General features: G+C 54.8%; 1 protein-coding gene across 1 annotated transcript in view; it reads left to right on the top strand.

Moving 5' to 3' along the window:
• JPH3 (junctophilin 3) overlaps nt 1-16336 on the top strand; it is a 47503-nt gene that overhangs the window by 10982 nt on the left and 20185 nt on the right. Inside the window, exon 2 of the mRNA XM_064722951.1 lies at nt 3084-3861. Coding sequence (XP_064579021.1) covers nt 3084-3861 — 778 coding nt within the window. The remainder of the gene's footprint in view (nt 1-3083; nt 3862-16336) is intronic.

Genomic DNA, 16336 nt, shown 5'->3' with positions numbered 1-16336 from the left:
GATGTTGGGGCAGAGGTTGAGCTGAGCAGGGCTCATGGAGGAGGCGGCTCAGCAGTGCAGATCAGCTGGCTCCCATGATCCATGGCCAAATCCTGGAGATCCAGGGTTTGAAACACCATGAGCCAGGGAAGGAAGGAGCTCTGCTGGCTGAGGAAGGGCTCAGATCCCTGACAGGAAGCTCTTTGATCTGCTGGTGGCCATGAAGCTGCCCAGATGTCTTGGTGGCTGTTGGGGACACGAGCGTGGCCTCTGAGGCAATCCCTGGGGATAATCCATGGTGGGGAAGGAATGACACCCTCAAAAGCAGAGCTGGGACCTCTGAGGCAATCCCTGGGGATAATCCCTATTGGAGAAGGAATGACACCCTCAAAAGCAGAGCTGGGGTTGGGGAGTTGCTCCAAGGTGCTGGGAGAGGAAAGCAGGATGGAGTGGCTGGAAAATCCACTTTGCCAAGGAGATGCCAAGACTGCTCTTGGCAGCTGTGCCATTCCAGGAGCAGGTTGGGAGCCAGGCTGGGATGGGATGGGATGGGATGGGATGGGATGGGATGGGATGGGATGGGATGGGATGGCAGCACCCTGAGCACCTCAGCCTGGTTGGGACAGGCACAGCTGCACTGGGACCTGCGGTCACCAATTTTCCACAAGTGCTCCAGCCCACAGAGCTTTGTTCTGCTCCCTGCCAGTCCCTCAGGTCTCAGCACAGGGCTGTGATCCTCCAGCTGCTCCAGCTGAATCCAGGGAGGGGTTTCAGCTGCACATTTGCCAGGAGATGAGGAGGCTGAGGGACCTGTCAGGGCTGGAGTGAAGGGATTCACCAAGGGAAAGGGAGATCAGGATTTGGGCAGGGTGGGATCTGATGGATCTCATGCAGGAACTGTTCTCCCTGTGCCCCTGCCCACACTGGCATCTTTCCCTGAAACCCTGAAACCCCCTGAATCCATCCCCAGGGAAGCAGGAGCACGGTGTGAGGACACCCTGGGGGCTCCCTGGCAGGGGAATTTGGGGCTCTGGGGGGGAATCTTTCCATTGTCCTGCTGAGATACTCTGGGATGGAGGCAGAAAGGGAGGAGAGGTGCTGCCAGGTGCCCAGGGAATGCAGGGACACCTTGGCAGGCTCTCCCCTGCCACAGGCACCATCCCAGGCCTGGGGAGAGCTGTGGGTGCATGGCACTGGTTGTTCCCCGTCCTTGGGGACACCACAGGGGACAAGGCAGGCTCACTGCTCAAACCCCACACAGGACATGTCTGCTGTGTCCCCTGAGCTGCATCTCACAGGCTGTCCCCCATCCTTCTCCCTGTCACCACCTCCTCTCCCTGCCCTGCCCTAATCCCGGTGCTAATCCTATAAACCCTCAGTAAATCCTGCCTGCCCCTGCCTCCCCACGTCCCCTCTCCAGGGCAGGCTCTGTGGGGTCCCCAGCTTGAGCCTGGGGGTTTTTTGGGGTGCACAAAGCTGTCACCCCAATAATGTAATGCCATTGGAGCACAGGGAAGGATGCTCAAATCCTGGGGGATTTGTTCAAAGCACTGGCAGGTAAAAGACAGTTAAAGAACCCCAAAATACGCCCCAAAATAGACCCCAGAATATGGCCAGGTGCTGTTTTCACACTCTGTGCTCAGCATGAGCTGCTCCAGCCCTAATCCCTTCTGCACTTCTGAACCCTAAAACTGGGCAGGGAAATTCCTCAGGGAGTGCTGGGGTAGGACTGGCCCCATTCACGCAGGGTTCACTATTTCAGCAGGTCTGTTTAAAGCTCCCTGGGCTGGCACAAAGGGAGGTCCCACTGCTGTGCCCATCCCAGCTCTTCACATCCAGGAATGTGCAGGAATCACAGCATTCCAGCAGCTCCAGGGCCCAGCTCAGAGCCCCCCTCAGGGAATCACAGCATTCCAGCAGCTCCAGGGCCCAGCTCAGAGCCCTCCTGAGGGAATCACAGCATTCCAGCAGCTCCAGGGCCCAGCTCAGAGCCACCCTCAGGGAATCACAGCATTCCAGCAGCTCCAGGGCCCAGCTCAGAGCCCCCCTCAGGGAATCACAGCATTCCAGCAGCTCCAGGGCCCAGCTCAGAGCCACCCTCGGGCTCCTCAGCCTGCCCCAGCAGGGCTCACAGTGCATCACTGCATCTCGAGCTGCTCTGGAGAAGATTAAGCTGACCTAAGAATAAAAACAAGCCCTGCAGTTCAACGGGTTGGGATAAGGCCTGGAACTGTGCCAACCTCCAGGAGGGGATGGGATTAGGAACCCTGAGCAGATTACCACCCACCCCAGCACAGGGAGGGTGCTGAGGCCCAGCTGTGCCCCCCAGGGTGGGTGGGCTCCTTGTCCCCCCGTCCCCAGTGCTGTGGTGGAGCCCTGTGTGTGTTTGGTGCCACCAACATCCAGTTAAGAAACTCCAGGAAGTGCCCACACAAATGTAGGAGCTCCAACAGGGGCACAATTCCAAGGGGAATATCCAAATGGATCTCTCCCCGTGAGGCCTTTATTTCCATGGAGCTGCTGCCTTCCCCAGCACACAGGATGAAGACTGTGTGTATAAATAAATGTATTGTTATACATTATCTATCCACTGTGAGATGCCAGCAGCATGGACAGGATCAGAGTGCTCCTGGATAACCATTCCCCCATTCCACAGCCCTGCTCCTTTCCCTTGAGGGATTGATCCAAGGGGCAGTTTCTGGATGGTTTCTAACACCCTCATGCTGCAGCTGGAGTGCAAGCCTGCAATCTGGAATGGCTGCCTGGGGAGGTGGTGGAGTCCCCATCCCTGGGTGTGTTTAACAAAGCCTGGATGTGGCACGGGGAGGTGTTGGAGTCATCATCTCTGAGTGTGTTTAACCAAGCCTGGATGTGGCATCAGGTGCCAGGGTTTAGTTGAGGTGTCAGGGCTGGGTTGGACTCGATGATCTTTGAGGTCTCTTCCAATTCTGTGATTCTGTGAATCCAGTCAATTTTCCCTCCACAACCTGACATTGCAATCCCCATCCTGGATCTGGGACTGGCATCCCAAAGCTTCAAAGATCTCCCAGAGGAGTTTGATGCCATGACCTCCCCTTCCGTTTCCTTTTGTCTCCTCCCCGCAGGGACATACCAGGGCCAGTGGGTCGGGGGCATGCGCCAGGGTTACGGCGTCCGGCAGAGCGTTCCCTACGGCATGGCTGCGGTCATCAGGTCACCCCTGAGGACGTCCATCAACTCCCTGCGCAGCGAGCACACCAACGGCACGGCGCTGCACCCCGACGCCTCGCCCGCCGTGGCCGGCAGCCCCGCCGTGTCCCGCGGCGGCTTCGTCCTCATGGCCCACAGCGACGCCGAGATCCTCAAGAGCAAGAAGAAGGGAATCTTCCGGCGCTCGCTGCTGAGCGGGCTCAAGCTCCGCAAGTCCGAGTCCAAGAGCTCCTTGGCCAGCCAGCGGAGCAAGCAGAGCTCGTTCCGCAGCGAGGCCGGCATGAGCACGGTCAGCTCCACCGCCAGCGACATCAACTCCACCATCAGCCTGGGCGAGGGCGAGGCCGAGCTCTCGGTCATCGAGGACGACATCGACGCCACCACCACCGAGATCTACGTGGGCGAGTGGAAGAACGACAAGCGCTCGGGCTCGGGCGTGAGCCAGCGCTCGGACGGGCTCAAGTACGAGGGCGAGTGGGCCAACAACAAGCGCCACGGCTACGGCTGCATGACCTTCCCTGACGGCACCAAGGAGGAGGGCAAGTACAAGCAGAACATCCTGGTCAGCGGCAAGAGGAAGAACCTGATCCCGCTGCGCGCCAGCAAGATCCGGGAGAAGGTGGATCGGGCCGTGGAGGCGGCCGAGAGGGCGGCCACCATCGCCAAGCAGAAAGCGGAGATCGCGGCGTCCAGGTAAGGGGGTTCCTGCCCATCCCGGTGTGTCTGAGATGGGATCCCGCCCTGGGGACTTGGGGTAAATGGGCTGAGAGGTTTTGTTGTAGTAGAGTTTTTTGTAGAGTTTTTGCTCATGGTGGGAATCTGCAGGTGGTGTTACGTGGATCTCACGGCAGCTTTGGGGTTGCCCAGGACTTGGGGTGCTGTTCAAAGCAGAGTGGATCCAAGCCCAGTTGTCCCTCTGGTAATTCCCAGTGGGCTGGGGATGCACAACCTCCCCAGGCCACACAGGGCAGCCTGGGCAGGGGGTGGTGGCACCTTGGTGGCTGTCACAGGCTGAGCGCTGTCACTTAGGGGGTGCTGGGTTATTTATCCCATTTTTCCCTCTCCTCTTGGATAAGCAGAAGAGCTCCTGAGTTTGCCCAATTCCTCTGCCTGACTCACAGCCAAGAGGAACCATCCCAGGGCTGGCCTGTGCTGGGAGGATTCCAGCTATCTCCATTCCCAAAAGGGTTTTTTTGAGTGGAAAACCAGTCAAATATGTGGCTTCAGCTGTGGGGAGGCTCTGCTGGAAAAGAGCAGATCTGGGTGCCCTACAATGCCCCTTCTCCCTGGGCAGCCCTCATAAAACTGCTCAGAGATCCAGAGCTGGGATCTGCTGAAAATCCCTGAGAGGGATCTCTCCCTCAGCAGGAGGGAAGGGGGAAACGAGCCATGTCTAATTTAAATTGAAATAAGGTCCCAGCCCAAAGCAGGGCCAGCTCAAGCACCCTGTAGCTGGCTCCCAAAAGAGCTCTGTGCCTTGCAGGGAGCTCCCAGACCAGCGGTGAGGCGAGGAAGAAAAGCTCCTCTGGAGAATTCAGGGCTGTTTGTATCACACTTTGGGGTGGTTTATTAGAGCATGTCATTCCTTTCTGTTTTCTGAGCAAGGGCTATATTTAGCAGCCAGGCTGGGAAAAAGGGCTGGGGTTAGGGGAAAAACCCAGGTACCTCCTCAGCCTCCTGTGCTGGATTAATTGCTGGGTCTGGAATATTTGTATGCAGAGTCACACTTGAAATCTTTATCAGCACGTCTGCCAAGGGCTTATCTGCAATATGAATGAGCCTCCCGGGCCTGCTTTGGGAGCACATTTGGGCTTGATGATGTTTTTGAGCTGATGGTTGGGAAAAAAAATGAAAAATCCCACTAGAATGGCAGGTAGGAAGCAGACTGCAGGGGGAAGGCCAGATCTTCCCCTGTGGTCTGGGGATGGATGGGAATGCCTCGAAAGGATGCAATCCTGGAAATGTGGAGCTCCAGTGAGCAGTGGGATGGATCCTGGAAATGTGGAGCTCCAGTGAGCAGTGGGATGGATCCTGGAAATGTGGAGCTCCAGTGAGCTGGGGGATGGATCCTGGAAATGTGGAGCTCCAGTGAGCTGTGGGATGGATCCTGGAAATGTGGAGCTCCAGTGAGCTGTGGGATGGATCCTGGAAATGTGGAGCTCTAGTGAACTGGGGGATGGATTCTGGAAATGTGGAGCCCCAGTGCTGGGATGGATCCTGGAAATGTGGAGCTCCAGTGAGCTGTGGGATGGATCGTGGAAATGTGGAGCCCCAGTCTGCCATGGGACGCTGGGTCTGAGAACCTGAGCATCCTCAGTCCCCCAGTGGTGATGATCCTGGATCACCATGAGAGTGGGATTGGAAGAGATGCTTAACAAGTTCTTGACATGTAATATTCCACCTCTAATTATGGGAGAGAAGGGCGAAAAATCGAGTCAGGAATGCCAGTTGTGAGCAGCTCCCTGCCCTCCCAGGGAGGCTGGGGAGTGGAGGGTGGAGGATGGAGATGGATGGGATTAGGTGGGTCCAGGGAAGGATTCCTTCCCAATATCCCATGTAAATCTCTGCTCTTTTACCTTAAACCGCTTTGTCTGAAACCTCCAATCCCTCAGCTCGAGCTCTCCCCCCTCCTGAGGCTTTTGGCAGAGTCCCTGAGCCTGCAGAACCAGAGCAGAGCAAGGTTTTACAGACTGAGATCCAGCTGGAAAAGCTTTCTTATTAATCTTAGTCCGATTTAATTTTAAAGCTTCCTAATGAAGGAAGCCTCCCCTGCAGTGCCCACACCAAACTGCATCGTCCAAATGCCACAAAGCAGAGCTGGGGGAGAATCCTGGTGCTCATTCCCGAGGTTTTGGGGCTCAGGGGTGGAATATCCCCCCTCTAATGCCAACATAAACTCAATTTCCCAGCCCTTGGTGTGGCTCTGTGTGTGTATTCCTTTCTGTCTGAGTTCACTCTGCAGCCTTTCCCTTGGTGGGGGAAAAAAAAATATAAAATATGTGCCCACCCACGGCTTTCATTAAATTTGTAGGAATTCAGTATTTTTGAAAACTCTGCCGCTCTGTCAGATTTGGTTGGAATTGGCCAACACGTTCAAAAGTTATTAGTGTGGGAGTGATGGCATATAGATATATAAACAGCACAATCACAGGAGTGAGCCCCATTTCCTGAGGAAAGTAGGCTAAAAACAGTGAGCTGGAGACAAGTAAATTGCTTTCCTAAAGTTGGCGGAGTGTGAGCAGAGCACAGGGATATCTGCACCTTTAAGGGATTTCTGTTAGGGTCAAGAGGAGATTCTCCTAAATGTTCTTTGCTGCAATTTAAGTGGGAGAGCACAAAATTCCCTCTGGTTCTCTGGAATGGTTCAGGTGAAGTGAGCAGGGAGGAAGGGATGTGGATGAGGGTGAGGAATTGCTGAGCAGCTGGCCCATCCCTGGGAGGGTTGGTTCAAGGCCAGGAGAAAGTTTGGAGCAGCCCAGGACAGGGAAGGTGTCCCTGCCCATGGCAGGGCTGGCACTGGATGAACTTTAAGGTCCCTTCCAACCCAAATCTTTCCATGATTCCATGATATTTTCAGAGGGACACAAGGAGGGAACTCTTTCCCAGCCTGTTTAAAAGGAATGTTCAGTGTGTTCTCTGAGAGCTCTGGGACATTTTCATTCCCTCTCCAATCAGCCAAGAGCCTGCACTTTTTCTGCTGCCACCCTGGAAGGGTGAAGGATGCACTGGACACCCCGAGCCCCATCTCATTAGTGCTAATTGACACCTCAGGCAAATTATCTGTAGGCTCTGGCGTGTCATCATGCACTAAAATAAAATATCCAGGCAACAAAGGTGGGCCAGGGAGCTGAGCCCAGCCCCTGGATTTTGGCATGGGAGGGATGGGTGCCCAGGGGAATGCCAGGGGAGATCAGGGCTGGCTCCAGCTCTCCAGGATGGGTGATGGCAGCTCAGACAGACCCTACATCTGTCCTGCTTCCATAATTCAGGGGTTTGTAACCAGTGTAACCCCATTTCAGGGGTTTGTAACCAGTGTAACCCCATTTCAGGGGTTTGTAACCAATGTAACCCCCATTTCAGGGGTTTGTAACCAGTGTAACCCCATTTCAGGGGTTTGTAACCAATGTAACCCCCATTTCAGGGGTTTGGGATGAAAGAGGGGCATTTGGGATGCAGGAGGGACGTTTGGGATGCAGGAGGGGCATTTGGGATGCAGGAGGGATGGCTCAGCCAGAGAACGGAGCAGAAGAGGGGGTTTGGGTAACCCCATTTCTGGGGTTTGTAACCAATGTAACCCCATTTCAGGGGTTTGTAACTAGTATAACCCCATTTTTGGGGTTTGTAACTAGTATAACCCCCATTTCAGGGGTTTGGAACCAGTGTAACCCCATTTCAGGGGTTTGTAACCAGTGGCTGGACTGGTTATGAAGGAGGAACCATCCCTGGATGAGTCCTGGGGATGGGTGGCATATGACAAACACTTCACTCCTGTCCAGCATGGGGGATCTGCTGCCCAGCACCTTAAATGAGAATTCCTGGGAGCAGGCAGTGCCCCGGCTCCCAGAGGGAATGCTGCTCCCAGGTCACTCCTAAGTAATGCTCTCCCTGGCATAATTATAGCCCAGCCTTGCACCAAGCAGGAGAAAAATATAATTAAAGCTCCAGAGTCTCAGGAGGAGCTGGGCCACAAATTAGCACAGTGTCATTCAACTCCAGCCAGGGAAACTGGAGGGAAATAGGAAAAGGAAGGAAATAAAGACAACCTGGCAGTGAGGAGAGGACAAGGGGGATGTTTGGACTCAGCCTGGATGCTCCCTGAGGATGCTGCAGCCAGGCCTGATATCTAGCAGCAAAGTGCAGGAGGTTCTTGGAGCCAAACAGGTATTTTTGTGAGAAAAATGAGAAAAATGGAAACACAGCTCGGGCAAACCCAGAGAAAAGCAAAGCTGCTGCAGCCCTGCTCTGAGAGTCACAGGAATCTGTAAAACAATGCATGTGAAAGTGTGCTTGTGTTCAGTAATGTCCCCAGTGGCTCTCCCCAGCCTCAGTAATGTCCCCACCGGCTGTCCCCGGCCCCGGTAATGTCCCCAGCCCTGGTAATGTCCCCACGGGCTGTCCCCTCCCCGGTGGTGCTGCTGTTTAATGCTGTGCCCGGCCTGAGCCCGCAGCTCTGCCATTGTCTGGGCTGCCTTTGATTTCGGGCTGCTGCTGCTGCTCTTTGGGTGCCTGGGGGTGCTGACCCCAATCCCGCCTCGTGCTGCCCCAGGGGCTCCTGCTGAGGATGGAGAGGGACAAGGAGGAGGAGGAGGAAGAGGAGGGGTGGGTTTAATGGCCCCAAAAGGGTTTTGTGTCCCTTCCTTGGGTCAGCACAGCAGGGACACACAAAGCCAGGCTGGGGCAGGGCTGAGCCGGATGCAGGGATGGGCTGAGCTGATGCCCAGAGGGGCAGAGACTCTCACCAGCCCCTCTGGGAAATGTTGAGTCCAGGGAGGACTTCTCTGCTCATGGCCCTCTGGAGAAGTGCTGCTGCTCCCTGCTGAGGCCCTGCCAGCAGCTGGAGCTGGGGATTTGCAGGAGTCACCTCAGCCCATGAGCTGGGCACTGATGGGGCACTGAGGGCATTACCTGGAGCCCCCAGGCCTCGTGTGGGGTGAGTGTGCTCCCTCCATCCCTTCCTCACCCTTTCCTTGAGGGATGCAAAGGGTCAGGGAGGGAACACTCAGGGGTGGATGGAGGTGACTCCCAGGCTGGCAGCAGCTGGGGCAGGAGCTGATTCTCCTCACGGCACCTTTCCCATCAGGATCAGCCGCTGGTGCTGCTGGGGTGTGTCCCCTCAGCCGGGGTGACAAGGACACCTGTGGCTCATTCCCACCTCCAGCCCGGCTCTGCCATCCCAGAGTGTCCCGTTTGTCCATCCATCCCTCCCTCCCTGCGGGATGTGATGCGATGTGAGCACCGTGACTATTGACGTGCTCCGGCCATGCCAATTTAATAACTTCCTGCTCAGACGGGATTTGCAGCCTTAAGCCCTTTTGTGGCCGTGTCAGAAGTCAGGAGCAGCCTCTTGGCTTGTGCAGGGCCGGCTCGATGTGTCCCCAACAGCCACCCCACCCTGGGGTGCGGCCTCCAGGGCAGGGCAGGCTGGACAGTGAATCCCTTTTGCAGGGATGAAGATTTGTGAGGGAAAACCTCAGCAGGGTCATTTGTACTCCTGGCAGAGCAGCTCAGTGGGGTTTTGGTTTTCATTGCTCTCCCATCCCTCACCCACACCTCTGATCCCAGCTTGGCCATTCCCACCCCTTCCCTCTCCAGCGAGCTGAACACGAGCCAGAACATCCCAAATCCACAGCCCAGGTGTGTGCCAACATCCCCAAAACCATTCTGAGCTTTGCCTGGCTGTGAAGTGGCACAGGCATTCCAGCCTCTCAGATTCTCATTGTCCCCGTGGCTCTGTCCCTGTCCCCGCCAGCAGAGACCTCCCAAACGCGGTGCTCTGTGATGGTCCCACAGCTGAGCACACCTGGAGGGACGGCTCAGCCAGAGAACGGAGCAGGAGAGGGGATTTGGGATGCAGGAGGGGCATTTGGGATGCAGGAGGGGTATTTGGGATGCAGGAGGGGCATTTGGGATGCAGGAGGGACATTTGGGATGCAGGAGGGACATTTGGGATGCAGGAGGGGCATTTGGGATGCAAGAGGGACATTTGGGATGCAGGAGGGACGTTTGGGATGCAGGAGGGGCATTTGGGATGCAGGAGGGGCATTTGGGATGCAGGAGGGACATTTGGGATGCAGGAGGGGTATTTGGGATGCAGGAGGGACATTTGGGATGCAGGAGGGACATTTGGGATGCAGGAGGGATGGCTCAGCCAGAGAACGGAGCAGAAGAGGGGGTTTGGGATGCAGGAGGGGCAGAGCGGTGCCAGCCGCGGTCACCTGCGCGGGGACAGCAGATGGAGGGGACAGGGAGGGTGGCACGGGCTGGCAGCGAGGCGGGCAGGACGGGAGGTGATTCAGGGCTGGCAGCGCTGCCATGGGAGGGAAGGGGCTGCCCCCGAGCGCCGGGCAGCGAGGGCAGCGCGGGGAGAGGAGAAGCTGCCGGCTCCTCTTCCTCCTCCTCATCCCCGGCATCGCCCCGCAGCCCATCGCAGTGCGGATCATCGGAATTAATTTAATCGAGCCCTTCCCGGAGGTGAGCGGGGCCATTCCAGCCCCAGGAACCTCCCAGCACAAAGTGATGGAGCCTCTCCCTGTTGCTCTGGGTGGAGCAGCCCTTCATCCCCCGGGGAGGGAAAGCAAAATACACCAAAAACAACAGCACAAACCCAGCAGCCCCTGCTTTTCCTTTCTGCTGCTTTTCCTTTTTCTTTCTGCTGCTTTTGCTTTCTGCTGTTTCTTCTTTTCCTCTCTTTTCCTGCTCAACGAAACTGCAGTTCTGCTTTTCCCCGGGATTTTGGGCAGGGAAGGAGAGATTCCTCCCCTGGCAGCTGCTATTCTCTCCATCCTCATACCCAATCCCACAGCTGGACCCCAGGGCTGGGAAGGAGGGATGCTGGCAGCCCCTTTCTCCCCAATGTGTCCCTCCCGTGTCCCAGGATGCTGCATCCCAAAATTTGAGGGTGGAGAAGAACCAAGAGCAAAGGCTGGGGTCTCTCTGCTGCTTTCCCAGCTGGTGAGAGAGCTCTCTGTGCTTTTTTTCTTCTCTCAATTCCCATTTTGGGTTTCCTGGTTGCTCCCACCCTCTTCCCTTCAGCAACATCCCCAACATCCCATCCTTGTCCCTCCCCACACCCTTTCCTCCCCAGGGAGAGGCAGAATTAATATCAGGAGGAAAACACAGAGCTGAGCCAAATTATTGAGTATTTTCCTTGCTGGTTTTCCTTCCCCTGAGTTTGGGATGCTGGGGCAGCACAGGGAATGGGCTGGGCTATTCCAGGCTCTCCTCTCATTCAGGTTTGAAAAGCCCCAGGCAATGAGGTTTCTGTCACCTCCTCCCCACAGGACAAATGACATGCTGTCCTGACTTCCTAATCCAGGAAATTAAAGGATTTGATGTAGACCCTGCTAAGCAAATTTCCCCCCTGAAAATCCCAGGGGGATTTAACCCATGGATCTGACTGATTATCCCTTCAGAGTTGTGACTAAGGAAGTCCCAATTCCTCGGGGTGGGGGTAGGAAAAGTGAGATTTTGGGGGGTGCAGCTGATTTTGGGGCTCAAACCCCATGCAGGCAGCTGGGAGGAGGGAAGTGGATTGTGCTGGCTGGGCTCTGAAGTTTGAGCAGGCAGGAGATGTTTGTTGCTGTGGCAATGGGGAGGATTTATTCTTTTTCTCCCCACAGTCATCAGGGCTGGGGCCAGCCCTGGGGGCACCCCCAGCCCCTCTCCCATCTACCTGAGCCCACCAGGGCTGGGCAGGTGAGGGGGATTGGGGGATTTGTGCCCCAGGAAGGCCGAGTGGAGAGATGCCAGCCCTCAGGGGGGACAGTGGCCTCAAAGCCACCCTTTGCCAAGGCCAGTCCTGGTGTTTTCACTCACCTGCCTCCTGCAGAGCTCCACTGCAAGTGACAGATGGCCAGGGATGAGGCTCCCTCTCCAGATGTTGATTTTCTGGCCAGCTGTAGATAACACCCAGGGCATCATCTCCCTGCAGAGCCCATCAGCTCTGTCCTTGCTGGGGGCACAAAGTTAAAAGGAAGGGAAATGCAGGGATCTGCCTGGCCCTGCTTATTCCATGTGTTCCTTGGCCAGGGAGATGCTGGGAGCATCCTGGTGCCAGATGTGCCTCTGGGTACCAGCTCCACCTGGCCCAGCCTTTTAAAGTCAATGGATTTGGATTTTCTTGGCATTTTTTTGTTTGGCAAAAACAGAGAGAAAATAAATAAACCCTTTTTGGGATGGTGGGAATGAGGTGAGCTGGAGGCAATCCTGGCATTTGATGCTCTCATCTTTCTCCACTGGGAGTGACCCAGCTCAGGGATGTGGTTTGAGCTGTTGATCCCAGAATTTTGGGGACATGGCCCATCCCTGTTCCCCCAGTCACTGAGATTTTGCACCTTTCCATGTTGTGAATTCAGCTCTCCTGCAAAACTCCTTTCCGAGGCAAGGCACAGGACACAAGGACAAAGCCTGGGATTTTTTTTTCCCCTTACTTGGATTAAAAAATGAGATTTCAGTGTAGAATGGCAAAAGATTCCTCAGTGAATTCGCTCCCCATTTGTAACTCCAAAAATATAAAGGTGGGGAAGGCTCTGGCTCACGTGCCTGGAGCAATGAGCTAAACAGGACCTGGCTCCAGCCCTGTCCCCCTGAATTTGGGAAACCTGGAGCATTCCATGTCCCAGCTGCCCACAAGCTCTCCCAGCTGCCTTGGGAATGATTTCCCCCCTCCAAAGTGACATTTCCTGCTGTAAAACTACAAGGAAACTTGGACTTGGCCTCCTGACCACAACACTTTCTGTGCTTCTCTCTAATTTGCTTTCTTGGGCAGCAGCAAACACATTTGAGGGGATTTTTTTTTCCCCACGATTAAAGAGTTTGAGTGTTTATTTTTCCCTTATTCTCTTGAGATGTGACTTCCAGAGCCGTTTTTTCAGAGCGTGCCATCACCATTCCATCCATCCCAGCCATGCCAGAGTCTCCTAACCTTCCCTGGGAGCTTTCCTGCTCCTCCTCAGAGCCCAGGGGTGATCCATCCATGCTCCCATCCCCAAATCTCCATCTGGAGCTGCCAAGGCTGCCTCTCTCTTTGCTATGCACAGCACCTGCTCCGTGTCTGGCTGCAAAGAGCCCGAGCAGACGTTCGGGGCTGCATTACGTCATGTCAGAGGTCACATTAAGCAGCTTTTTTCCCCTTAATTAAGAATTCCAGCCATGGTGAGGGGAGGGAGGGAGAGGGGGAAACAGAGGGGAAAGCAGACGGAGGGAGCAGGCTGGGAAGAATGCCTGCGCTGAGCAGGTAAATGGGAATTTCTCCACAGCCAGCTAATTGGTGTGGCTAATATCGCCCCCCCTGAGGAGCAGCGCGGTGCTGCTGCCTGCACAAATCACAAATCTCACATCACAAATCCCGGAGAGCCTGCTGCAATAACAGGGAAGCCGCCAGAGCTGTGGCAAGAGCCAGGCTGGAATTAGGAGCGGGTTTTGATCGGGGTAATAAACGGCAGATAGGGAAAATAACAAGCAGGTTGTTAATTGCTGCCGTCCCCCCGCTCCCTCAGGGCCGTGTCTAGACAGGGCCTGGCTCCGGCCCTCAGGGGATGGATGCGGGATGCGCTGCCCCTGGCATGGCAAAGGGAGGCAGGATGGGCACTGCAGCTGTGCCCTAAATCAGAGAGGCTCCCGCAGAGGTGGAAACCAGACAGTCTGCAGTGGTTATTAATAATTCAGTCCCAATTTGTCCCATCTAGGAGAGCACGGAGCCCAGCCAAGCCTCCCCTCCTGGCTGCCCGGAGCTGTTGCAGGGTTTGGGAGCTGGGATCGCCTGTCCTGCCCCAATCCCGAGCGATCCCAAATGCTGGCAGAGCCGCAGCAGCGTCCCCAGGGCTCGGGGCTGGCATCATCCCCGGGGATCGGTGCTTTGTGTTCCTCGCTGGATGCAATCAGGGCTGGGTCCTGCTGTGCCACAGGGACTGGAAAACAACCCCCGTGGAGCCCACACAGCCCAGGGATCCCCGCTGGGGAGGCTGCACTGAAAATCTCCTTTTCCTCACCTCGTCCAGCCATCCCTGCCCAGCCTCACGCCAGCCTGGGTTTTCCAGAAAATCTCTTTTTTCTCCTTTATCCAGCCATCCCTCCCCAGGACAAGGTGCATCCCAAGGCTTTCCTGACCCCGGGGGTTGGATGAGAGAGTCTCAAACGCCCTGCAAATGCTCTCTCTGAATTTTTCCTGAAGTATTTCCTTGCAGCTGGCGTGTGTTTTAATTGAATTTTGCCCTTTGAAAAATACATGAAGCTCTGTAATGGAGGGAGAGAAAACATTCCCTCCTATAGGAAGATAAAGATGCATTTAAAGAGAAAAAAAAAACCAGCCCCAAAGCTGCCTGATGAAGTATTGACCTGGAGACAAAGTGGATCAGATGGAGCCAACCTGGCCCCTTAGGAAAACTTGAGGCTGTTCATTAGGGATGAGCTCACTGCCAGCTTAACTCCATCCTCACCACTCCCAGAGAAGCCTGTGGGAAATGTGCCAATTTCCAGGTTTTCCATGAAAATAGGGACCACGGGGTCCTTTCATGAGGTGGGAAGGGTTTGGGACTTGTTGCAGCCTCGTGGTGCTCCTGTTGGAGTTGGGGTAATGGGAGAGCTCTGGATGTGGGGTGGAGGAGGGCTGAGCATCCCCATCCCTGCACAGGATCCCAGCAGTAAAGCAGGAATTCCATCCTTCCCTCAGCCAGGCTTTGGGGTCAGGGAAGCAAGAAGTTTGCTTGGAAAAAAGCAGCCAGAGCGGCCAATTCCCATGATTTTTGGGAAAAAGACTTTCTTTCCCAGAAATCTTACCCATAGGATGCTTTTTAACATTCCCAATAATGTGGATTTCTCTCTGTGTTCAGCACAGAGCTCCCTTTTACCCCAAGCATGAGTTTGCTCAGTGTCTGCTGCCTGGTTTTTATTGGAATGTATTTTCTGTACAAAAACACTGGAAAAATAGGAATAAAGGGGGCAAATCCCTCCCCTGGATGGATTCAAACAGCAAATGGGGAAGGAATAACCAGTGATCCAGGTTTCTCGTGGCTCCTGGTGCCATCCTGGCAATTCCAGGTGTCAACATTCCCAGCTCTGAAACATTTCTGGTCTTCTGCAAACCCGTTCTAATTTCCAGCCTAATTTTAAAGCACTTTGTCCCACTTGTTCTCCTGCCAAAGCATTCCTGGAACCAAAACACCTCTCAAGCCTCACCTGGTTTGAATTTTGCTTCCTTCCTTCCTGAATCCCTGAGGATTTTGCTGGGAGTTCACCCCTTTTTGGCTAAACCACCCCCCAGCAGTGGCTTTGCAGCAGAACCCTTGCATCCACTCCTTGCTCACTCCAAGCCAGCCCAGAGTCGCTGCTGGAATTCCTAAAAAGCCAAGTTCTTCCTTGCAAATCAGTTGATTCCAGCTTCTTATAGATTAGCTGGAGCTGATAAACTTGGCATTAGGAAGCAGGCCCAGGTATTATCCCTTCCCCTCTCAGCTCTGGCCAAATCACAGGAGATCTGCAAAGATTTTTGGGAATCTGGTTGGTTGGGATTTTTCCCTGCCTCCTGCCAGCTCCCCTTGCCAGCTTGACCACTTGCCCGCTCATCCTCCGAGAAGAGTGAGTCAGCTTGGCAAAAAAATAATAAATAAAATATTCCAGGCCAGCCCCAGCAGGGACTCTGTGCCTTCAGACCCAAAATGGGGGCTCAAAAGCCACAAACCATCCTGCTCTTCCCCTCCTCTGGCTCTTCCCAATCCCAGTCTTGGCCTGAACACCCTCCCCCAGCTCAGCTTGGATGGTGGAGCGCACTAAAATCCTGGAACCATGGAATGGTTTGGTTGGAAGGAGTTTAAAGCCCATCCCATTCCCCCCTGCCATGATCAGGGACACCTTCCCCTATCCCAGGCTCCTGGATTCATCCCAGCTGGAGGAGGAGGCTGGGGATGCTCAGAGGTGGGAGGAATTAAACAGCTCCTCTTGCATCACTCTTCCCTCCATCCCCTCATGAGCCCACAGGAACAGGATGATCTTTAAGGTCCCTTCCAACCCAAACCATCCCATAATTCTGTTTTATGGGGAAAGCCCCAGCCTTATTTTCACCGTGCTCTCCAGTTTGGTGTCTCCATCCCGGAAAAAATTTATGGCAGCACTTAGGGAAGGAGGAGCAGAGGGATGAGATCAGGCCCTGTCCATGTGTCAGGGAGGAAAAAACCCCACTTTTCCAGGGAAATAAACTCCAGGCAATTAAGTGGGAATTAAGATTTAGCACACGCCACGAGCAGCAGGCGTGGAGAAAGGAGACAGCTGGTAAATTTAGGATGTGACAAAGTCATGCGAGCACTAACTGGATTACTGGCATTTATTTGGGAATACTTATGGATTTTATTATGCAACGTATGGATCTCCATAATTCTGCTTTTCACTCCTGCCAGCGTCTCAGGGAGCTTTACAAACAATTAATCAGCAGCACTCTGGGGAATCCAGTGTGTTC

Source organism: Zonotrichia leucophrys, chromosome 11 (genome assembly GCF_028769735.1).
Source record: "Zonotrichia leucophrys gambelii isolate GWCS_2022_RI chromosome 11, RI_Zleu_2.0, whole genome shotgun sequence".
NCBI lineage: Eukaryota > Metazoa > Chordata > Aves > Passeriformes > Passerellidae > Zonotrichia > Zonotrichia leucophrys.
Note: the sequence above shows the minus strand (reverse complement) of the source record. Positions and strands in the feature narration are given on the sequence as shown.